This window comes from Vulpes lagopus, chromosome 12 (genome assembly GCF_018345385.1).
Source record: "Vulpes lagopus strain Blue_001 chromosome 12, ASM1834538v1, whole genome shotgun sequence".
Taxonomy (NCBI): domain Eukaryota; kingdom Metazoa; phylum Chordata; class Mammalia; order Carnivora; family Canidae; genus Vulpes; species Vulpes lagopus.
The window spans coordinates 6,318,137-6,342,836 of NC_054835.1; the positions used below are offsets into that span (position 1 = coordinate 6,318,137).

Sequence of the window (24,700 nt, forward strand, 5' to 3'; positions counted from 1 at the left end):
ACCGCAGCCTCTTTCCTACCAGAACCTGACTCGAGAACAAGCCGACTACTGCGTCTCCCACATGAAGCCCTACGTGGATGGCAAGGGCCGCGAACTCCCCACTGCCTTCGACTACGTGGAGTTCACCCGCTCGCTCTTTGTGAACTGATCCTGCTCCCAGCCTAGCCTGGCCTGCGCTGCCTGCCCCACCGTCACCTTGCTGCATGTCACCTCCTCTCTGTGCTCAAGTATTCCAGTGTCACCTCTCACTGTAAGCTTATGTCTGCTTAGCTTGGGATAAGACTTAGTAGAAATGGTGCTTCACTAAGCCACTTCTGGTCCAGTGGCACTTGCCCTGTGGTTGTGGGGACCCAGATTCCTGTTGTGAAGCCAGCTGCCCCATTCCGACTCGAGAAATCTAAACAGCTGGCTATTTCCCTTCTTGTTCTCCCCCCTCCATTTTGTTTTCATGTAAAAGACAAATAAAGGACTCTTCCCCCCGTAAGTTCATGTTGTCTTCATTGAGCTTCTATGAGAAATCCACAGCTCAGCACAGGTGTGGCCTCACCCCACCTGCCCCCATATTTGGGGGCATTCCACCCCCACCCACGGAGCCCTGCTGTCACTTAGGTGGCCACCTCAGCTGCCAGCTGCTCCAAATCCTCAGTCTCCCGGGGTCCTTGTTCTGTGAACTCGGTGCTCAGCTGCCATACCTTTACTGTGCCCTTGGCGTCGCCAGCAGCCAGAAGCTGAGTCTGCTGGTGATTAAATTCCAGACAGTAGACAGGGCTTTCATCCTGGGTTTGCTTGATTGAAACTGTGGGTTTCTGGGAGCTTTTCTGGAGATCAAACAGCTGCACATCACCTGCAGATGAGAGAGACTCATGGGCCAAGAGGCCCCAACCAATAGCCTCTGCCTCTCTTCTAAGTTCCCCGTGCACCTGGGAAGAGAAACTATGGGCCACAGCACAAAGTAAGGCTACTGCCTGGTTCAGCAACCCTTCCCACACGAGGGAGTCCTCCCGGCCCCGTGTGTCTCTCCCGGCTCAGAATTCCAGATATGTGCAGGGCCCACGGCACTTAAGTGGATCAGAGTCTGGTGTCCTCTTTCCTACCTTCCCCAGAAGCGGCTGCAAACACCAAAGGGCGCACTGGGGACCAGCGCACAGCAAACAGGTATTTGTGGGACAGCTGCAGGGATGCCAGGGGCTGGGCCTGCAACATGGAGTACAGGTGGATGTGGCCGTCCGTCCCTGCGCTCAGGAAAAGGTTCCTAGACAGGATGCAAGGCAGAGAGCCAGGCAAGGGGGTGAGTGCTGGGTGTCTTGGTCCACTGGGCCTCCCTGGACCCCCAAACCAGGGACCCTTTTAGGGAATGAGGGCCCAATGCCCTCTGGGCACAAGAGCTCAAATGGGGAAAAGCTGGGCCCAAGATAGACTGCAGGCCCTTTCAGCAATTCTGTGGGGCCCCCTCGCCCTCCCGGTGCCCGGTGGCCTCCTCTACCTGTGGAAGGGGGAACAGCTCACAGAGTAGATGGGACCCCCGTGAGGAGAGAAGATCAGTTGTGCCGGCGCCCGCAGGGGCACGGAGCTAGGCCTCCGCGTGAGGGCGGCCTCTTCCGCCGCCAGGGAGCACTTGAGTGGAAAGCCGCCTTCCGTGCCCAGAACGAAAAGGCTGGGGTCAAAGCTGGAGAAGGCCACCGCCGTGGCGCCCACCTCAGTCTCTCCCCGGGGAGGCTGTGGAGAGATGAACGGCAGGGAAGAGCCAAGGGAATCCAGGCCCAGAGTCCCAAAGAGCCCGTCACTCGAATGGGCGCCGTGGCCCAAGGAGGTCAAGAAGTTCTCGACCGACCGGTAGCACCGGTGCTGGAGCTGCCTGCCCCCTCCCACCGGAGGCTTGCTCATGGGGCCTCACATACCTTCCTCAGCCTGGTGTTCCTCGGGAGCTGCTGCACCACCAGTGCGAAGCCATCCGTGAGCTGCAGCTGGCCTGCCCCGACCCCCTGCCAGAGCAGCACCTTCCCATCCGTGGCCGCACTCAACACCTGGAAGCGGTGGCTGTGGCGGGGCCCCGGAAGCCAAACCACCTGGGGCGACAGGATGCGGGTCCAAGGTTGGGGAAAAGCTGCTTGTTCCCAGCCTGCCCCCCCACCTCCCAACAGACCCAACGGTCCCCCTCCGCCCCACCTGCCCCTTCTAGGAAAACAAGGAGGATTCTGGGGTAGGCCTGGAGCCACCTCACACTCCGGGGCAGGCGGCAGTTCCCAGGCTGCAGAGGTCCCTCCCTGAGCCCGGGCAGGCCAGGACAGTGGGCAGGCCAGGACAGCAGGGTGCCTCTTGTGGCAGCTTGGGGTGAGGGGGGCATGCCGGAGCAGCCCAGGGCCCTGGGGGTGAGCCAAGAGAGGGGGTGGAATGTGACTCATGCCCTGAGGCCTCTGAGAATACTGAAAGCAGCTGTCCAGCCGCCAACTCCCCGGTGACCTTCGGCCGCAGCTGTGCCAGGCGGGCGCCCTCGCTCCTACTTGGCCTCGAGAAGCAGGCCTGTGACAGCACAGCTTGGGGGGAAAGGGATGGGGCCTCCTCCAACCCCCCAAGCAGCAGCCCACAGCTCTGACCTGGTACACGGGGTCCGTGTGTGTGTCGTCTGTCAGGCCCGTTCGCCAGAGCAGCGGGTCCTCAGGATGGCTCATGTCCCACACCAGCACCTCGCCACTGTACAGCCCACCTGTGGGACCAAGAGCTGACTCACACCCTGCACCCCGGCTTCTCTTCCCACTTGCGGAGCCAAGATGTGGAACCACTTCCCCAAAACCACCTTGAGGAAAGTTGGTTTGGCCCTCAGCCTCAGCCTCACACCCCAGCCCCCTGCAAGCCTCACATGCCCCAGGAAGCTTCTCCTGCTACCAGGCTGATCTCGGCCCGGTACCCAACTCCTCCCTCCAGGACAACCCCCTCTTCCCAACACGTGTGGCCCCAATCACCACTGACGCTCCCCGAGGGTGCCCACGTCACCCTGCCTCTGGTCCTGACTGGGCTATACCCTTACACAGCCCACACCCCAACAAGACTCCACGACAACCCTCTGCCAGTTCTGCAGCCTCCCCGCCTCCTGCTCCTCCTCCGAATGCCATACCTGGCACAGCCCGCTCAGCATCCTCACCTGAGCCCAGGGATCACGGCCACCTACACTCTCTCTCCACACTCTCTCCCCCACAGCGGACTCGCTCTAGCCGTGCCTGGGGGCTCAGGGCGCAGTGGAGAGCTCACCTCTGGCCACCCTCTGCACAGAAGGAAGCAGAGTGAGGCAGGCTCAAGGCTCACCTGCAACATGGGACGGCTGCGTGGGGTGGAAGGCCAGGCACATGACGGCGCTGGGCACCTCCACCACTGCCGATGGCTGCTGGGGGTTCAGGCCTCGCCTGTCCAGGTTCCAGGCACACACGAAGGACTTCAGGGTGCTCCAGTCCCCATCATCCAACCTGCACAGGAATGAGCCCGAGCTGGCTCTGCCTCGAGGCCAGGACTCATCCCCCCCCCTTACTCCTATCTCCTAACCCACCAATCCCCCAGCCCACCCCAAACAAATCAGCCTCTGCGTCCCTGCCACACCCAGACTGTACCAGGTACTGAAGTGGCACAGGAATCTCCATGGCACTTCAAGGCTATGACCTCAAGAAAAGGGTTCCAGGGAACCAAGGATGGGTCTACACAACGGCAGGGTGGGGGAGCCCTGGCACATCAGGAAAGAGCTCATACAGAAAAGGAGGCAGGCCCAGGGCTCACTGCCCTGTGCTGGCAGGTGGGCACCGGGACTCCTGGGTGCTAAGCCCCTCCCTCCTCGGCTCTTTCCAGCCAACCTGGTGCCCAGGCAGCCTTGAGGAAAAAAAGACTCCAGAACGGCCAAGCCCCAGGTCAACCCTTCACCAAAAAGACAGGGAAAGAGGCTTAGACCAGTCTCCAGACCTTCCACTGCCCTGCAGCCTCCCCTGCTGCCACTCACCGGCCATAGGCACAGGCCACCACAGACCCCGTGGTATTCCAAGAGACACTGGTCACATGCAGACCTTGCCCTTGGGCTGGAGGGTAGCCCAGGGTGTGCAGACAGGTCACCTGCAAGAGACAGACCATCCCCAACCCTGAGCCCAGAGCCAACCAACAGGTTACCTTGTAGGCACCTAAAAAAATACACAGAGGTTTGGACCTCCCAGCCATCAAAGTCTACTGCCCAGTCCTGGAGGGAAATGTGGAGGCTTCATCCAAACACCATTCCTCGAGCAGCCCCAGTAGCACAGCAGTTTAGCGCCGCCTTCAGCCCAGGGTGTAGTCCTGGAGACCTGGGATGGGGTCCCACATCAGGCTCCCTGCATGGAGGCTGCTTCTCCCTCTGCCTCTCCCTCTGTGTGTGTGTCTCATGAATAAATAAATACAATCTTAAAAAAAATACTAAAAAAAACTTAAAAAAAAAAAAACAATAAAAAACGAACACCACTCCTCACCAGGATACTTCGAAAAACCCAGAAGAAAGGATCTTATAAACCAGGGTAGATGCCAGGTTGTGGATCAGAGTTAGACCCTGTTCTACAGACCATTTCAAAAGCTTTGGCTTCTGGGGATCCCTGGGTGGCGCAGCGGTTTGGCGCCTGCCTTTGGCCCAGGGCGCGATCCTGGAGACCCGGGATCGAATCCCACGTCAGGCTCCCGGTGCATGGAGCCTGCTTCTCCCTCTGCCTGTATCTCTGCCTCTCTCTCTCTCTCTGTGACTATCATAAATAAATAAAAATTAAAAAAAAAAATTAAAAAAAAAGAAAAAAAGCTTTGGCTTCTGAGGCACGTGGGTGGCATGGTGGGTTAAGGGTCTGGCTCGTTTTCAGCTTTGGACATGATCTCAGGGTTATGAGACTGAGCGCCATGTTGGGGTCTGCACTCAAGGATGACCCCTGCTTAAGATTCTCCTCCTCCCTCTGCCCCTCCGCCCCATTCAAAACAACAATAAAAGCTTTAGCTTCTGGAACTGGATGGTAGTGATGGCTTCACAACAAAGTGACTATACTTGGTGCCACAGGCCTTTATACGCAAAGGTCTAGCATCTTCTTTCACAGCCCAGAGCAGGCTGGCAATGCTGGCCACCATGAGCGGTCAGCCCAAGGTTTCTGGGACAGGATTTGCAGCACAGATCAAAACCCGTGTGAAAAGCTGACTGCTCCTTGACCTCATGACCCCATATAAATAAAGTATCCAATAGAAAGAACCTAAAAAGTGTAAAACGCTGTATGGTGGTAACTGTCACTCACTGCTAGCAAGAGGACAGAATGGCATGACCACCGTGGGAAAACAATCTGGTGTTTCTTCAAAAGCTGAAATACAGATCTCTAATATGACCCGGCAATTCCGCTCCTATGTACACAGCCAAGAGAACTGAAAACACTGTTCACGCAGAAACTTGTACACAAATGTTCACAGTGTTATTCCTACCAGCCAGAATGTCCACCAGCTGACCAATGCGATGCATCTCTCAGTGGGGGAAGGACTACTGAGCTACAGGAAGGAAAGAGCCAGGACACAACCAGCCTCGCCAAACATTCTGCCAAGTGAAAAAGCCAGTCACCAAGACTGCTTCGTATACAACTCCATTTATGTGAAACATCCACATTAGACAATCTATAGACAGAGAGAGGAGGGACACCCAGGGATCTGGAGGGAAATGAGAAGTGACTGCTAGTGGATATGGGCTGTCTTTTGGTGGGTAATGAAAATGTTCTAAAATTGTGCCAGTGTCGTACGACTCTAGAAACATAAAGACTTATTGAACTGTACACTTTATTTTTTTAAGATTTTTAATTTATATTTGAGAGAAAGAGAGAGGGAGCACACATGCACATGCGGAAGGAGGCAGGGCAGAGGGAAAGGGAGAAGCAGACTCCCTGCTGAGCAGGGAGCCGAATGCAGGGCTCAATCCCAGGACCCCAAGATCATGGTCCGAGCCAAAGGCAGATGCTTAACCAACCAAGCCACCAAGGCACCCCAAACTGTACGGGAAGGGAAGGGGAAAGAAGAAAGGAAAGAAAGAAAAGAAAGAAAAGAAAGAAAGAAAGGAAAGAAAGGAAAGAAAGGAAAGAAAGGAAAGAAAGGAAAGGAAGAGAAAGAAAGAAAGAAAGAAAGAAAGAAAGAAAGAAAGAAAGAAAGAAAGAAAGAAAGAAAGAAAGAAGAAAAGAGGGATCCCTGGGTGGCGCAGCGGTTTGGCGCCTGCCTTTGGCCCGGGGCGCGATCCTGGAGACCCGGGATCGAATCCCACGTCGGGCTCCCGGTGCATGGAGCCTGCTTCTCCCTCTGCCTATGTCTCTGCTTCTCTCTCTCTCACTGTGTGCCTATCATAAATAAATAAAATTTAAAAAAAAAAAAAAAAAAAAAAAAAAAAAGAAGAAAAGAGAAAGAAAGAAAGAAAGAAAGAAGAGAAAGAAAGAAAGAAAAAGAAAGAAAAAGAAAAGAAAAGAAAAGAAAAAGGAAAAGAAAAGAAAAGAAAAGAGAAAAGAAAAGAAAAGCTGTATGGTGGGGTAGGAAGTGGAAGGAACTCAAGAAAACCTTTGAGGTCTCACTACTTTTGGTTTCCTTTTTTTTTTTTTTTTTAAGATTTTATTTATTTATTCATGAGAGAGACAGAGAGAGAGAGAGGGAGGAGCACGCTCCATGCAGAGAGCCCGACGTGGGACTCGATCGTGGGACTCCATTCCAGGACTCCTTATCAGGGATCATGCCCTGGGCCGAAGGCAGGTGCTAAACCACTGAGCCACCGGGATCCCCTACTTTTGGTTTCCTGATCTGGGTTCTGGTTCCAATAAAGTGTTTGTCATAACACTACTTATAAGTGCAACAACCAGAACAACTGAAAATCTGAAGATGGGACTGCAGGTAGAAGATGGGGATGCTCCGCACCTTCAACACGGTGGCCGTGTGTTTGCCAAGACTCAGAACAGCACTAACGGTGAGCTGACCCGCATAGAGAACACACCTTGATAAACTTGGCTCAAAAAAATAAAGTGTGCGGATGAAACAGGAGGTGGTATTTTAAAAAGACAAGCGTGGGGCAGCCCTGGTGGCACAACAGTTTGGCGCCGCCTGCAGCCCATGGTGTGATCCTGGAGACCCGAGATCGAGTCCCACGTCAGGCTCCCTGCACGGAGCCTGCTTCTTCCTCTGCCTATGTCTCTGTGTCTCTCATGAATAAATAAAAATAAAATCTTTAAAATAAATAAATAAATAAACAAACAAACAAACAGACAGACAGACAGACAGACAGACAAGTGTGAAGTCTCTGGAGCTACCTGACAACACAGAATGGGCTTTGCTTCCAACCAGAAAAGACCCCAAGATCAGTTACCGTGACACACAGCTGTCCACACATGTGTGCAAAACAAGAGGAAGGAACCAGCAGAGCCAGGAGGTCAGAAGTCCTGGTGGTAGCCCCTGGGGTGATCACTCCCTCATCTTTGATTTCTAAGTGTCCCTCCAAGGTTGTCACATTGTTTTGAGAAATCTGAAATCATGGTTTCTCTATGAGAGCAGCATGCCGGCCCTTCGGCAGCCACTGCAGTGGTGCCAAGGACAGTCATGAAATGATAAGACCAACACTGTGACAGCAGAAGTAGACACAGAAAAACCCCCAACGGCCAAAATAATAACCCTGCTTTGAGGAAATCAATACAACACTGATGCAAAAGAAGCAACGAGAGAGAGAGATTCGCTGACGTTGTTAATACGATAGCCAACTTGTAGGCTCTGGTCTGCCTGGCATTCCAAAACCCGCTCAGACGCATGGCCATGAGGCAGCTACCATGCTGCCACTCAGAGGGTGCTGCCCTATGGCCCACCAGTCCGCCTGTTTCTGCAGGATACCTCGCTGAGTCCCACAGGGGACTGAGATGAAGGATGGATGTCTGCGGTGGGACACAGCGCAGCCACTGCACAGGAACTAACATGGAAAGTTCTGGCAAGTGAGAAAACTCATAAAGAAAACGTATAGTGCTTTCCATTTTTTGTTTAAAATGTGCTTGGGGCACCTGAGTGGCTCAGATGGTTAAGAGTCTCCCTTTGGCTCAGGTCATGATGGCCTGTGATCAGCCCCAAGTCGGGCTCCCTACTCAATGGGGAGCCTGCTTCTCCCTCTCCCCCTGCCCCTTCTCTTTCTCTCTTTCCCTGTCAAATAAATAATAAATAAAATCTTAAAAAAAGAAATGTTCTTGGGATGCCTGGGTGGCTCAGCAGTTGAGTATCTTGCCTCTGGTTCAGGGCATGATCCTGGAGTTCCGGGATGGAGTCCCACATCAGGCTCCCTACGGGAGGCCTGCTTCTCCCTCTGCCTGTATCTCTGCCTCTCTCTCTGTGTCTCTCATGAATAAATAAAATCTTAAAAAAAAAACAAAGAAATGTTCTCAACGACAAACACTAGTAATGATGGGATGCTGTGTTAGTGTAGCGTGTACTACAGGAAACAGCTGAGGCCTGGGAACACCGTGTTCCCTCCCTCTGTCCACACAGTATATGCTCTGTGTCTCTGTAATGCCTGGGTTTGTTATAATGAACACATGTTGCTTCTGTAGTCAGATATTTTGTAAAGGGGGAGAAAGTAATACAGGCTTGGACCAAATTAATCCATAGAAATGAGGGAAGTGCTACAAATAAAGAGCAGAAACTTAACCTCTAAATGCAACTGTAAAATGGGGAGTGTGGGGCATCAGTGAGGGCAAGGCGCGAAGGATGAAGGACGTGCTGAGATCTTACCTGGTCACTGAGCCCTTCCTGTGTTCAGCTTTACAAAGATTCAGGGATGGCCCAATGGGGTGTGGCCTCAGCAAGTGCTTTCCAGAATGATGTTGAGGATTTCCCTCAAACAAATTGACTCTCCCATGCCTTCCTATGACTTGGTGGGAAGAAGGCAGAGGAGGAGGAGGGGCTAGAGCAGGGCTTATGACCTCTGAATACAGAGTTACTCATCTGTTTCCCGAGGAAGAAAGCATTGTATAAAAAAAGTTTGGCCCAGAACACTAAGGCTCTGGGGTTGGTCAAGGGCATGTAGCACTGAGCAAGCAGCCTGTCCAGAGGAGAGGCTGAGGCCCATGAAGCCAGGGCCAAGAGCCCCCCAATCATTCAGAGGCTCCCTTATCTCAAAGCCTGGGATGTCAGTGAGGCTGGACACCTGAGTAGACAGGGTGACAGCTCTGAACGGAGCTTTGGAGACGCTGAAGTCACTGGAGCAAAGTAGTGATACCGACCAGGGCTCACATCCCAGCTTGCCCCATGAAAGCGGTGTGACCACAGACAAGTCACTAAGCCTCTCTGGGCCTGACATAAAATAGAGATCATCCCAGGGCTGAGGAGTGAATGAGATGACACAGAGAGCACTCACTGTACGCTGCATGGGGAGGCACAGCCAAGTAGTGGTGAGAAAATTCGGTCCAAAAAAAAAAAAAAATTTCGGTCCACAGACTTCCTGGTTTCAAATCTTGCCTCTACTGCTGACTAGCTCTGTGTGATCCTGGAAAAGTCACTTCAGCTCAGTCTTCCACCTGTACCTACCAGTACCTCCTAGCTGTGGACCAATGTAACCATGCACTTACTTCTTGACAGCAGGGAAGCCTTGATGACTTACCCTTTTTTTTAAGATTTTATTTATTTATTTATTTGAGACAGAGAGAGTGATGGGACACCTTGGTGGCTCAGTCAGTTAAACATCTGCCTTTGACTCAGATCATGACCCCAGGGTCCTGGGATTGAGCCCTGCATTGGGCTCCCTGCTCAGTGGAGAGCCTGCAGCTTCCCCTGCTTGTGTTCTCTCTCTCTCTCTCTCTCTATCTCTATCTCTCTGTGTCAAGTAAATAAATAAAATCTTAGAGAGAGAGAGAGGGATGCCCAGGTGACTCAGCGGTTGAGCGTCTGCCTTCAGCTCAGGTCATGATCCCGGGGTCCTGGGATCAAGTTCCACGTGGGGCTCCCTGCATGGAGCCTGCTTCCCCCTCTGCCTGTGTCTCTGCCTCTCTCTCTGTCACTCTCATGAATGAATAAATAAAAATCTTAAAAAAAAAAAAAAAAAAAGAGAGAGAGAGCAAGAGAGAAAGAGTGCATGCACATAACCTGGGGGAGCCATAGGCTCTCCAATGAGCAGGGACCCCAATGCAGGGCTTGATCTCAGGACCCTGGGATCATGACCTGAGCCAAAGGCAGCCACTTAACCGACTGAGCCACCCAGGTGCCCCTCGATGACTTACTCTTATAAAACTATACACCTGGCTGGGGCATCTGGGTGGCTCAGTGGGTTGAGTGTCTGCCTTTGGCTCAGGTCATGATCTCAAGGTCCTGGGATTGAACACCACATCAGGCCCTCCCCTTAGTGCCGAGTCTGCTTCTCACTTTTCCTCTGTGATCTCTCTCACTCTCTCTCTTTTTTTTTTTTTTTTAATTTTTATTTATTTATTTATGATAGTCACAGAGAGAGAAAGAGAGGCAGAGACACAGACAGAGGGAGAAGCAGGCTCCATGCACCAGGAGCCTGACGTGGGATTCGATCCCGGGTCTCCAGGATCGCGCCCTGGGCCAAAGGCAGGCGCTAAACCACTGCGCCACCCAGGGATCCCTCTCTCACTCTCTCTCAAAGAAATAAATAAAATCTTTAAAACAACAACAACAAAAAAACTATACACCTGGCAAAATATAAGAGCTCAGTAAACGCTGTTACTATTATTGCTATTATCAATATCTGGGCGGTTAAAAAAAGGACTTTAACACAGGGCTGAAAAAAAAAAAAAAAAAACAAAAAGAACACAGGGCTGAGGACTGAGCAGCAGCAAAGGTGAGGGGCTATTCCAGGCCGCACTGGCCGATTCCCTACCGTCGGCTGCTGCTCAGTCCAATTCACCTCGAAGCCGTCAAAAGCGTGGCTCTGCCAGTTCTTGTTCAGCTCTCGAATAACCATGGCCTCCACCCTCCGAAGAAAGGCTGCAAGCCGGGGGCCGTCGTACTGGGATGCGGGCAGCACACCGACCGGCACAGGAGCCTCCGTCTGTACCTCGGCATCCACATGCTTCCAGGTCTGGGCAGCCGCCTCCGCAGTGGCAATGCTCGCCGTCTGGCAACTTTTCTGCAGAAGTCACAACCCAGCAGTTACTACCCAGCCTCACCCGCCCGCCCACTTGCCTCCCATGCGGCCACTTACCTTCAGGCCCCTGGTCACCCTGTCTGCCCCCTTCCTCTTGTAATTGGCCCATCTTCCAAAGGATGAGCCCGATCTGTGTGCTGTGGGTGGAGAGGACCTCCCCAAACCTGTCACCCTGTCTGCCCCCTTCCTCTTGTAATTGGCCCATCTTCCAAAGGATGAGCCCGATCTGTGTGCTGTGGGTGGAGAGGACCTCCCCAAACCTCCTATGCGCCCTGAGTCACAGTGAGTGGTCCAGGGTCAGCCAACATGACCCAGTAAGAGCCTGACTCAGGACTTTTGGTTAACACTATGACACTATTTGGAGAGGATGCAGAAGTGTCCCCTTTTTTTTTTTTAAGAGCACCCTTTTGAAGATACTGACAATAATAAGAATCATGTAACATTAGAGCCAGCAGTGGTCATCTCAACCAGCACATGGAAGCACCTCAAACCTGGGGACCAGCACAATTACCCCATGGCATCTCCCTCCCTTGGCAGGCACTGTCCAAGATCCCCCCCCCCCCCCGCATGATCAAAAGAAGCGAGTATGTCGGGATCCCTGGGTAGCGCAGCGGTTTGGCGCCTGCCTTTGGCCCAGGGCGCGATCCTGGAGACCCGGGATCGAATCCCACGTCGGGCTCCCGGTGCATGGAGCCTGCTTCTCCCTCTGCCTGTGTCTCTGCCCCTCTCTCTCTCTCTCTCTGTGTGACTATCATAAATAAATTTTAAAAATTAAAAAAAAAAAAAAGCGAGTATGTCTGTAATGAGCTAGTAGGCAGGCTTCTCCCCGGCTGCCTCTTTTCTCCACCCTGCCATCTGCCTCCAATCCCTTGCCCCTGTTTAGCTGGGCACAGGGACAGACAACAGATCAGCCTCTCTCTTACGGACACAACCCATCATTTACCAAACAGGGGCCCTCTACCACACATCTCTGTCTTACAAGTGGCTCTGCTCATGTGGCCCCTCACCAGGCACCTGAACACACAGGGCAATGATGAGGCCCAGACCCTTGTGCCCCCATCTTGGGCAGTGCTGGGCACTAGGCCAGCGCTAGTACGCCTGAAGGAAGGGAGCTGAACCCACATGAGAGCAGGTCTTGCTAGAACATGAAACATTTGTCCCCACGCTCCCCTTCACATTCCACAAAATTCTCTTTGCTTATCTACCTCCCATTAAACTGAGCTGCTCCAGCTTCAGAACCTGGTCTGATCTCTCTTTATATCCCCTGCACTTTGTGTGGTATTTGGCACAAACTCATTTCATTAAAACCATAATACTATATGTTATATATATACTATTAATGTTATAAATATATATATACTACATATATATACTATATACTATATATGTTTTAAATATACATATACTATATACACTATATGTTATAAATATATACTATATATATGTTATCTATTTCTCCACTATGCTACACATACACACACACACACACACACACACACACAATTATTTACTGAGTATCCACTTGCCAGGCACTGTCTGGGTACTATCGATACAGCAGAAAACAAAAACATGCAAGATTCCTGTGCCCAAGGAGCTTCCACAGGGGCCTAGGATATAGAAACAAGAAAAACCCATCAACTACCTACAGCGCTAAGTGCAGTGAAGGTGTGGGAGAGAAGGGACCAGCTGGCAAGGCCTCTAGGGAAGTGGCACTTGAACTGAGGTGTGAAGGACAAGTAGAGAGCTGCAGGAGAGGGTCCCAGACAGGGGCAGGGGCTGAGGGTGGGGAGCCCAGAGCAAAACCTTACAGTAGAAAAGGCCCCACACTCAGACTGGAGCAGGCAGCGTGCCCGGCCGCACGGGGTGAGGAGGGCGGCATGTGAGCAAAGGCAAGGCCAGGACGTGTCTGAGAGCCACACCTTTAGGTGTGAGCCACAGAGTGGCTGAAAGCAGGGCCATGCCTCTGGGGCGGCTCAGGCAGAGTGAGGAGCGGAGAGCAGGTGTGACCACAGTGGGATGTGATGGCAGATTCTGGAAGAAGAGAACATAAAAGCAGTGGAGGCGTCAAGGATCCCGAGACTGGTCAGAAGGCATGAGGCTCTGGAGAGCATCCAACAGAGACATGACCTGAAGCCACAGCACTGGAGGAGCGCCGCAGTACCAATGGAGTGTGCACATTGAGGAGTTCATGGATGGGCATGGGGATCAGAAAGTATACAGACTGAGGGGATCCCTGGGTGGCTCAGCGGTTTGGCGCCTGCCTTTGGCCCGGGGTGTGGTCCTGGAGATCCAGGATCGAGTCCTGCGTCGGGCTCCCTGCATGGAGCCTGCTTCTCCCTCTGCCTGTGTCTCTGCCTCTCTCTCTCTCTCTATCATAAATCAATCAATCAATCAATCTTTAAAAAAAAAAAAAGTATACAGGCTGAGCCAAAATTCTAAGAGACTGGGTGAAAATCAAAGTTCCAGAAGCCACGAGAATGGTAAGATGGTTGGTCACTAAGCACTCACTCAGGCACTGTCCCCAGAGTTCTCACCTATCTTATTCATGCTCACAATCACCCATGAAGGAAATTCTATTTTGCATGACAACTGAGACACAGAAGTAACTTGTCCAAGTTCACATGGCATAAACACATAAACAGGGCTTGGATCCAGGTCCTCTGACCCCCTCAACACCAAACTGTCTCTGGGTCATGGTGTTCACACCCAAATAGCCCCACGTCCTGGCCACTAATCATGTCAGATGAACTCGGAAAAAATGTTTCTTTTTTTTTTTTTTTTAATTTTTATTTATGATAGTCACAGAGAGAGAGAGAGAGGCAGAGACACAGGCAGGGGGAGAAGCAGGCTCCATGCACTGGGAGCCCGACGTGGGATTCGATCCCGGGTCTCCAGGATTGCGCCCTGGGCCAAAGGCAGGTGCCAAACCGCTGCGCCACCCAGGGATCCCCGGAAAAAAATGTTTCTAAAAGAATGTTACCCAGTGTCCTAATGTAAAGCAAAAATGTCCACAAGAGACAGCGAGCTGTCACCTCTCCAACTATCTCTACTAGTATTATTTTTTTTTTAAGATTTTATTTATTTTACAGAGAGTAAGAGAGCACAAAGGGGGTGGGGTGGGGCAGGCAGGAGAGGGAGAAACAGACTCTCCACTGAGCAGAGAGCCTCACATGGGGCTCAATCCCAGGACCCTGGGATCATGACCCAAGCCAAAGGCAGATAGATGCTCAACCGACTGAGCTACTCAGGTTCCCCGCTATCTCTACTAATACTTCTTTGCTGCTTGCTTACTCAGGCAAGTAACAAATGTCAAAACACTAGAGAAAATTAGGGAGAAAATGAAAACTCAAAACCAATGAAACTGCACCAGCAATGTTTTTTTCTGTGAACTGGAAGGAAACCACCATTACTCTTTTAGTTCTGGGACACAGAAGTAGGTTCCTATGGTTCAAGATCCAAGTATCTGGGGACGCCTGGGTGGCTCAGTGGTTGAGCATCTGCTTTGGGCTCAGGGCAGGATCCAGGATTCCTGGGAGTCCCACATTGGGCTCTCTGCATGGAGCCTCTTTCTCCTACCCTCTGCCTGTGTCTCTGCCTCTCTGTGTCTCTCGTGAATAAATAAATAAAATATTAAAAAAAAAAAAAGACCCAAGTATCTGGCCTGACCCTGATCTAGCCCAGACTATCTGGGGATGGAGCTCCAAGGCCTCCAGAAGGTAAGGGCTTGCCCAAGGCCACCCTGTATCAATGGTACCTCTCATTCCAGGCAGTGTGTGACTGGACCAACACTCCCATCTGAGATGTCAGAAAAGGAGCTGTAGCCAAGGGGGAATCCTTGCTTCCTAGGCCTTGGCAAGGCCAGGAAGGAGAGTGTTAGGGATGCTGGGCTGTAGCCTGCCTCCCACATCTCCCAGGCAGAGGTACTGCAGGGAAAAAGGTACTGGGGCCAGACTTTATTGGGGGGTGGGGGGCAGACTTTAATCACACTGGGAGGCGTGGCTCAGGGAAACAATTCTCAAACCAAGATGACCAGGCTCCTCCATGCTTTGGAGTCTGAAGCCCCCCTCAGAGAGGGAGACAATGAGACTCAGAGAGCAGAGCCCAGGGTGGGAGCCCAGCTCTTCTGCCCCCAAGAGAGTCTGAAGACACCAAGAATGTCAGGACTCCTACCCAAGCCACAAAAAACATGCCCCAACATCATGCCCACTGGATGGGAAGGAGACCTAACCTAGGTCTCTCTGGGAACCTTACAACAGAGACAAAGATTTTACGAGTTAGACAGCACAGGCTTGGAACTGCAACCTGGAAACTTGGGCCCCAACATTCAGCCAGTGCCACAGTGTGACCAGGAGACAAGCAGAGAGGGGGCTCAGGGCAGGGATGGCAAGAGCAGAGCTGAGAGGAAGTGGGCCCCCAAAGCCTGATTCCTCAGGACCACCTGCACTGCCACGTAGAGGCCCAGGAGACTCCCCTGCCTCCTGAAGAGAAGTGCCTGGTGTGGCTGACTGCTGTCATCTGCCACCAGAGTCCGACACTGACCTCCGGGAAGGCTCCCTGACCCCCAGACCACCACCCATCAAGGCCTCACTTCTGAAATAAGGGGTCTCTGGCTGGCACCTAGGACTGGCTGATCAGTTTCAGAACACTCATCATTGACAGAGGAAATGGCCCCACTGGGCCTAGAGACCAGCCACCACCCACCGACAGAACACTGGGCTCTGCCTTTGAGGTCAAAGACTGACCAGTGCCACTGGCAACTTGGTTATTCAGAAACCGGCCAGCCAGAGAAACCCTTCCAGGGGATACCAACATGGAGCAGGACAACTTCAAAGTCATGAGTAGAACAGTCACTTTCTTATTAAAAACATACATTCAGGGGATCCCTGGGTGGCGCAGCGGTTTGGCGCCTGCCTTTGGCCCAGGGCGCGATCCTGGAGACCCGGGATCGAATCCCACGTCGGGCTCCCGGTGCATGGAGCCTGCTTCTCCCTCTGCCTGTGTCTCTGCCTCTCTCTCTATCTCTCTGTGACTATCATAAATAAATAAAAGTTAAAAAAAAAATTTAAAAAAAAATAAAAAATAAAAAATAAAAAATAAATAAAAAAATAAAAACATACATTCAGGACACCTGGGTGGCTTAGCGGCTGAGCATCTGCCTTTGGCTCAGGTCATGATCCCAGGGTCCTGGGACTGAGTCCCACATCAGGCTCCCCACAGAGAGCCTGCTTCTCCCTCTGCCTGTGTCTCTGCCTCTCTCAGTGTCACTCATGAATGAATAAGCAAAATATTTTAAAAAAATAAAAATAAAAACATCTAGGGGCCCCTGGCTGGCTCAGTCAATAGAGCATGCCAACTCCTGATTTCCAGGTCATGAGTTCAAGCCCCACGTAGGGTGTAGAGATAAATAGATATGGGGCGCCTGGGTGGCTCAGTTGATTAAGTGTCTGGGACTGTTGATTTCGGCTGAGGTCATGATCTCAGGGTTGTGAGATCAAGCTGTCCCTCTACCCCACCCCCGAGTTCTGAGATGGATGTGGAGGCTGCTTAAGATTTTCTCTCTTCAAAAAAAAAAAAAAAAAAAAAAAAAGATTTTCTCTCTTCCTCTACCCCTCCCCCCACCCTCTCAAGAAAAAGGATAAAACATATACATATTCTTGACTCTAGGACATATTGATTATAAAACATTCCAACTGGGATGCCTTAGAGCTTAGAGGTTGGGCGCCTGCTTTTGGCTCAGATCGTGATCCCAGGGTCCTGGGATCAAGTCCCACATCGGGCTCCTTACAGGCAGCCTGCTTCTCCCTCTGCCTGTGTCTCTGCCTCTCTGTTTCTCTCATGAATAAATGAAATCTTAAAAAAAAAAAAAAAAACATTCCAACTATTTTATAGTAGCTCTTCAGGGGAGAAACTATATTAAATATAGAAGTCATGGGGATCCCTGGGTGGCTCAGCGGTTTGGCGCCTGCCGTTGGCCCAAGGCGCGATCCTGGAGTCCCGGGATCGAGTCCCACATCGGGCTCCAGGCATGGAGCCTGCTTCTCCCTCCTCCTGTGTCTCTGCCTCTCTCTCTCTCTCTCTCTCTGTCTATCATAAATAAATAAATAAATCTTTAAAAAATAAATAAATAAAATAAAATAAACAAGTCATTTATGAAACACATCAATTCTTACGATCTGTTAAAATGGCTGAGGATCAGGGTGTGTCTTCTAATTGAGGAAATACATCACCACAGAGAAAATACATGTTTGAAGGTCGAGGCCCCTGCTACTCCCCTGGGAAGTAACCACCGCCACCAAATACCAGAAGCACACCGCTTCTCATTTCATCCTCCCAACTAGCCTCAGCCAGCACATCTGACTCCAGAGTAGAAAAGACCTCAAGATCTTTCTAGCTCTGCACTCTCAATGAGCAGGCCCCAAAATCACCTGGAAGCCTGCTAAAATACAAGCCTCCTGGAGTGGGGCTGAGAGTGCTGTGCTAACAAGCCCCCAGGTAATGCTGATGCTGTGGCGGGGGGGGGGGGGGGGGTGGGGGGGGGTTTGCTGTTACTCAGCCCCCACATGTTGGCCTCACCCGTTTATATGCTTCCCAGGGCCACAGCCCAAGATCCATCACCCTTCACCCTCACCCAGTACAGACCATGCTCACATCTACCCCACTTTCTATCTCCACTACTCTGGGGGCTGGGGCTTCACTTGGGGTGGGGTAGCACATGGCTCATCCCCAGAGGCTAAGGAATGCTGTCAAGCCCACCTGAGGGGTGCTGCTGGGTTCTTGTGTTGGGAATGGCTTGTCGCTGTCCAGTGTGACCAGGAGACAAGCAGCCACTTCCAGCAGGCCCACTTCCACTAGTCCTCCCCAGAGTCTCCCTTTTCTTCAGGTTGCTGTTAGCCCCAAGGCCTTCTTCCTTCCACCTCCTTCCCCATCAGGTCCTGCACACCCAAGGAGAAGGCGGGTGTGACAGGAGCAGAGAAGATTCTGGCGTAGGTCAGCAGCTCTCCATGCACACACTATAAAGCCCACATGTGAGCACCACCTCAACTGGACCCAAGTGTGAGGCACAATTCATGGCAAATGAGCAGACAAGGTGAGGCAGGAATGCAAAGTTGAGCTGAAGGAGTTTCGTAGTGCAGTATGGACAACTGTCCCAGGATGCCTCCCCGTGAGTGTAGAATAACTGAGCCTGGAACCAACATCAAGGCACAACCTCCTGTCCAGGTGAACTTGCCTCTTGAGTATATCAGGGCAGAAAACAGCTATTCAAAGGCTGACGTGAAGCCAGGAGCCAGCCATGTGAGGAGGGAAAGAGCAGACATTTCCATAGAAGCTGGGAGCTGCCGACGTGCTAGACCACCTTGGAGCTGCAATTACTGCAGACTATCTTGGTGTCATCTTAACCTCGTACTCTTTTCTCATGCTCCTTGGGGAAAAAAAAAAAATCTAGTATCTACACTCTAGCAAACTCAAAGGTAGAGAGCCACAGATTTAATTCTCCTTGAAAATCTGTAAGATGCCAGACTCCAGGTTAAAACAAACACCTTCCAGCAGGGGGTGACATACCCTACGGAAGCCACCAAGATGAGAAAGCAGCAGCCCATCTGGGAAGAAGAGCCCGCAGGTAGGCAGCTAATTTAATTCAAAGCAGGAGAGGAGAGATGTATCCTACAAGACAGCACACAGGAAAATTATTCAATCCAGTATTTCCCAGGTGCCTTTGGGAGGTGCAAAAGTACACAAGACCCACTCTCCTACCCTCTGGGAGCTCACAGTCCACGGAAGACAAGATCTAAATGTCCAAAATGCATTCCATGGATGGAAAAGTTCTGGAACTAGATAGTGGTGATCACTGAAAATTGAATGTACTTGACAATTGTATACGTAAAAATAGTAAAATTTCTGGGGCACCTGGGTGGCTCAGTCAGTTAAGCGTCTGCCTTTGACTCAGGGCGTGATCCCAGAGTCCTGGAATCCAGCCCTGCATTGGGCTCCCTGCTCAGTGGGGAACTTGCTTCTCCCTTTGCCCCTCCTCCTGCTCAGACTCATGCTCTCAAGCGTGCAAGTGCGTGCATGCACATGCTCTCTCTCCCCAATAAATAAAAATCTTTTTCTTAAAATAGTAAAATTTGGGCAGCCTGAGTGGCTCAGTGGTTTAGCGCCTGCCTTCGGCCCAGAGCATGATCCTGGAGACCCAGGATCGAGTCCCATGTCGGGCTCCCTGCATGGTGCCTGCTTCTCCCTCTGCCTGTGTCTCTGCCTCTCTCTCTATCTCTCTCTCTCACGAATAAATAAATAAAATCTTTTAAAAAAATAAAATAAAATAGTAAAATTTCTATTATGTGAATCTTATCACAATTTTACTTATTTTTAAGTAATCTCTATAGCCAGCATGGAGCTCGAACTCACAACCCTGAGATCAAGAGTCATGTGCTTTACCAGCTGAGCCAGCCAAGCACCTCACCACCATTTTTTTTAGTAAAAAACACACCCACATTTTCCTAGGATCAGAATCAGGCTTCAGAAAAGTAATGCTCTTGGAAAGAAAGATGCATTTAATTGGCGGTCTCAAATTTTGCTACCCATTAAAATGACCTGAGAAAAATCAGATAATAAAATAAAATAAGATAATTAATAAAATCAGATTCCTAAGTTACACCATATGCCAATTAAGCCAGAATTACTGAAGGTAGGACCCAAACATCCATATTTTTCAAGAGTCTCCAGGACATTCCAGTGTCAGCCAAGTTTGAGAAACAGCGGGATGAACAAGGAGATAATTACATACCCTACATCTCAGGCAGCTGGACTGGTGCCTGACACTCCTATACCATCCACCTGAGCAACCCCAGGCTTTCAAACTGCTTTCTCACCCATGATCTCATTTAACCCCTCATCAAGTACTCTCACATGGACCCACTTTACAGAAGAAGATCACCTGACTGGCCCAAAGCTCTAAAGACTGCATTCCAGGCTCAAACCAAGTCCAGGACACTATCCCTCTGTGAGCAGATTAGAATATGACAAGAAAACTCAAGTCAGGCCAAAGACGATTAATATTTAGAAAGAAAAGGGGAAAGAAAGAAAGAGAGAAAGAAAGAAAGAAAAGGGGTACCTGGCTTGTAAGTTCGAGCCCCACATCAGGTGTAGAGATTACTTAAAAAATAAAATCTTTTTTTTTTTTTTAAAGGATACTACTTTTCTTTTCTTTTTTTTATTTTAAATTTTTTATTTATTTATGATAGTCACACAGAGAGAGAGAGAGAGAGAGAGAGAGAGAGAGAGAGGCAGAGACATAGGCAGAGGGAGGGAGAAGCAGGCTCCATGCACTGGGAGCCTGATGTGGGATACGATCCCGGGTCTCCAGGATCACGCCCTGGGCCAAAGGCAGGCGCTAAACCTCTGCGCCACCCAGGGATCCCAAAAAATAAAATCTTTTTAAAAATTTTTAAAAGAAGGAGTGACTGGATGGCTCAGTTGGTTAGGTGTGTCTGATTCTTGGTTTCCGCTCAGGTCATGATCTCAGGGTCATGAGGACAACCCCATGATCAGTGAGGAGTCTGCTAGAGATTATCTCTCCTTCTCCCTCTACCCTTCACCCTCTCTCTGTAGAATAAATAATTAAAGTATTTCAAAAAAATTAAATAGAAAAAACCCATCACTGGAACATGGAAGCACATTCGAATATTGCACCACTACATGGGCCACACAGAGACCAATGGTCAACTTTTCCAAAAAGACTTTTAAGAAAATTAAGGAACTGTATTTTAAAATTAGCTTAGGGATCCCTGGGTGGCACAGCGCTTTGGCGCCTGCCTTTGGCCCAGGGCGCGATCCTGGAGGCCCGGGATCGAATCCCACGTCGGGCTCCCGGTGCATGGAGCCTGCTTCTCCCTCTGCCTGTGTCTCTGCCTCTCTCTCTTTCTGTGTGACTATCATAAATAAAAAATAAAAAAATAAAACAACAACAACAAAAAAAACCTTCGCTCCTTGCTGTGGGCTGTCGGGTTTTTAAAAAAATAAAAATAAAATTAGCTCAAAGAGTTGTTTTCAATAAAAATTAGCTAAAACATTCGTCATGGGGTTTATTGATAAAAGGAAAATTCAAGGGTCGCCTGGCTCGGTTAGTTAAGTGTCTGCCTTCGGCTCAGGTCATGGTCCAGGGGTCCTGAGACCAAGCCCTTCATCTGGTTCCCTGCTCAATGAGGAGTCTACTGCTCCTTCTCTCTCTCTGCCCCCTCTCCCCTGTTCGTGCTCTCTCAAATAAATAAGTATGAGGGACACCTGGGTGGCTCAGTGGTTGAGAGTCCGGACCGGGCATGATCCCAGGTCTCAGGGATTCCTAGGATCAGAATCCTGATCCCAGACACTGGGCTTTCTCTGGGGTGCCTGAGGTGCCTTTCTCTGGGGTGCCTTTCTCCCTCTCCCTATGTCTCTGCCTCTGTGTCTCTCATGAATAAATAAATAAAATCTTTTTAAAAAGTAAATAAGCATGACCTTAAAAAAAAAATTCGAAATTGCCTAACAACCCATCAAAAGATACTAAATAAAATGAAATTATTTTTAAAAAATAATTTTTAAAATATTTTATTTATTCATGAAAGACAGAGGGGGGGTGGGCAGAGACACAGGCTGAGAGAGAAGCAGGCTCCTCCATGCAGGGAGCCCGATGTGGGACTCGATCCCAGGACCTCAGGATCATGCCCTGGGCCAAAGGCAGATGCTCAACTGCTCAGCCACCCAGGCGTCCCTCCCAACAAAAAAAAAATTTTAACATGGAAGGTTTGTTTGTTTTTTAATGGGGCAAAACAGACAACACAGTTGGAACAAGTATAAACTGAACGGGGAACGGGATGATTTTTCTTTTTTCTGCATATCCGGTTTTTTTCTAAATTTTGAACACATTAACTTTTATAAAGAGATAAAAGTTAATTTGGAAAAAAAAGTAATTTACCTTCTTCTCCCAACCCTTGCAACATTCTTACAACTTAATCAAAAATCTCTAATAGGACCGGAGATGCCAGTCCAAGGAAACAACCCTCACAGATAAAAGCTCTTACAACTCAAGAGTTCGAATTCCTTCTTAGAACTCTACAGGCTAAAACTATAGTCACAAGAAAATGAACCTGCCTGCATTTCATTCTCTGTAAGAAAAAAAGTTAGCTGGAATCAGGGTTTCCAACCTAAAGTCTTCTAGAATCTGGGTCTTCAGCAAAAGAGCTACTTCAAGTATTCTTTTTTTTTTTTTTTTTAAAGATTTTATTCACTTATTCATGAAAGACACAGCAAGAGAGCGAGAGAGGCAGAGACAAAGGCAGAGAGCCCTACGTGGGACCGATCCAAGGCCCCCAGGATCAGGCCCTGGGCCAAAGGCGGCACTAAACCGCTGAGCCACCTGGGCTGCCCTATTTCAAGTATTCTTAAAAGCGAATGTGAAGAAGTATACATCTACCTGTGATAAGGATGGACAGATTTAATTAAAATACCCATTTGGCTTTGCACTAGAACCCTTTCTAGGCAGCAGTTAAGTAGGGAATACTTTGAAGCCAGATCAAATCCTGCATGCAGACTTTTGGCCTAAGGCAAGAAATCTGTCTTCAAGTAAGATTTCATGGACAGTTCACAAGTGTTGGTGAGGATCTCAGCTCTCCTTGGCCACTTGGGTGGCAAGCTAAGAGTTCTCTACTGGTAAATATGCCGTACCCTACAATGCACCCATTTTCACTGAGGAAAAGCCAACATCCTTACAATGATCTGTAAGGCCCTACTTGACCTGCCTCTGTTTATCTTCTCTGACCTCAGTGGGGACCACTTCCCCTTCCCTCATTCTTCTCCAGTCCCTCTGCCCTCTCAAACATGCAAGATCGGCTCCAACCCCAGGGCCTTTGCACTTGCAGTTTCCCTGCCTGGCCACTCTACCTTAGGTATCTTGTTGACTAACTCGCTCCTTAAATGTCACCTTCTCATGAGGCTCACCCACCCCTTCACTCTCCAATTCAGCCTTTCAATCCCTCACCCTTCTTTTGCTTTTGTCCATGGCACTATTCACCTCCTAGGGAGCACACAGCATAATTTACTTATTACATAAGTTGCCTATTGGCTGTACCTTGCAAATGGCCCCATGTCAGCTCCAGGAAGGGAGTCCCAGTGCCAAAAAAGCCCTTGGCACACAGGAGGCCCTCAAAGTCTGCACAAACTGCTTCTCCCTCTGCCTGTCTCTGCTTCTCTCTTTCTCTCTCTGTGTATCTCATGAATAAATAAATAAAATATTTACAAAAAAAAAGTCTAAAAAAAATGGGGATCCCTGGGTGGCTCAGAGGTTTAGCGGCGCGTTCAGCCCAGGGTGTGATCCTGGAGAGCCCGGATCGAGTCCCACGGCGGGCTCCCTGCATGGAGCCTGCTTCTCCCTCCGCGTGTGTGTGTGTGTCTCATGAATAAATAAAATCTTAAAAAAAAAAAAAAAAAAAAGTCTGCACGAAGACACCTCCGGAGAAGACCTGTGCCCAGGAGCTCTGCCCCTCACCTCCTCAAAACACCCCGCCATGCGTGCTTTTGATTAAGCTGCTAGAAAACCGGATTATCTCGACCTCGAAATGCAATCTGGTCTTTTTCTTAAGTGAAGTCAGTTGGAAATGCCTAAACATTGCTGTTCACACTAAATCCTTCGAAACATGAGGTCTTCAGAAGTCTTGAAGAAAAACTGCTTTTGTGATTGTTCAGAGTCTGGGGCAACTGGCACGAGGATACCGCAAGGGTTAGCCTCTGTGGGTGAAAGTACAGAAATAACCTGGTGGCTCGCCAGCACTTGGCCGCCCGGAGACCGCGAGCGGACCCTCGCCCTCCCGCCCGCGACGCCCCGAGCCGGGTCCGGGCCCTCACCGTCTCCCGGCGGATGCCCTGGACGCCCCTCCACTGCGAGGGCACAGACGCCACGCCCAGGGTCTCGTCCTGCAGCGGCCCTGACCGCCCGGGCCCCTCCGCACTCGCAGCCCCGCCTGTAGCCAGCGCCTCGGCTCCCCCGCTTCCCGCCGGGTAAAGCTGCCTGGGTTGAGCGCGGGTTGCCATGGAGATAGCTCCGCCCTACCGCGCCTGCGCATTGCGACGTGACCTTCGTCCCTGCGCCTCCGGAGCGGAAGAGAGAGGAGGTGAAGCTCTCCGCACCATTTTTGAATTGGTCAGATCGCCTCCTCCAAGACTTTGGAGAACGAGATAAATTATTATTCTTGGCCAGGATGAAACAAGCATGGCCAGTTTTGGATACGTCATCCCAGTAGGGGCATGCTTGGGCATGCGCGGCTACCCCTGGTTTGGGGAGCGTAGTGCGGAAGTGCGGCCCCGTGCCAGGCTCAAAGATGGCGATGAGCGACCGGACGCAGAGACGAGGAGGAGAGGCTGCCAGGACGCGAGGCTAGGACCGCGGCGGGCTGACGAGTTGTGGGGTCTGGGGTGTTGCAGAGCCCGCTGAGAAGTTGGGTGCTCTCAAGAGAGCCGGCCCCAGCTGCAGCCACCTCTAGTCCAAGTGCTCGCCCTCTGATTCTCAGTCTCCGCCTCTATAGAATGGCGATTTAAAATATCCATATG

General features: G+C 50.5%; 2 protein-coding genes across 9 annotated transcripts in view; one reads left to right on the forward strand and one right to left on the reverse strand.

The window, feature by feature from the left end:
- SPTAN1 (spectrin alpha, non-erythrocytic 1) overlaps positions 1-484 on the forward strand; it is a 62,765-nt gene extending 62,281 nt beyond the window's left edge. For all 8 annotated transcript variants that reach the window (XM_041727060.1, XM_041727064.1, XM_041727061.1 and 5 more), the window contains one exon: positions 23-484. In XM_041727060.1, the coding sequence (XP_041582994.1) occupies positions 23-148 (126 nt within the window). In that variant the 3' untranslated portion in view covers positions 149-484. The remainder of the gene's footprint in view (positions 1-22) is intronic.
- Positions 482-24,184, reverse strand: DYNC2I2 (dynein 2 intermediate chain 2). Its single transcript, XM_041727069.1, has 9 exons — positions 23,999-24,184; positions 10,859-11,107; positions 3,980-4,089; positions 3,301-3,458; positions 2,595-2,704; positions 1,899-2,066; positions 1,484-1,716; positions 1,095-1,252; positions 482-844 (listed from the first exon to the last, which is right to left on the reverse strand). The coding sequence occupies exons 1-9, from the start codon at positions 24,182-24,184 to the stop codon at positions 606-608; spliced, it is 1,611 nt and encodes a 536-aa protein (XP_041583003.1). The 3' UTR covers positions 482-605.
- Positions 24,185-24,700: the final 516 nt, after the last annotated feature.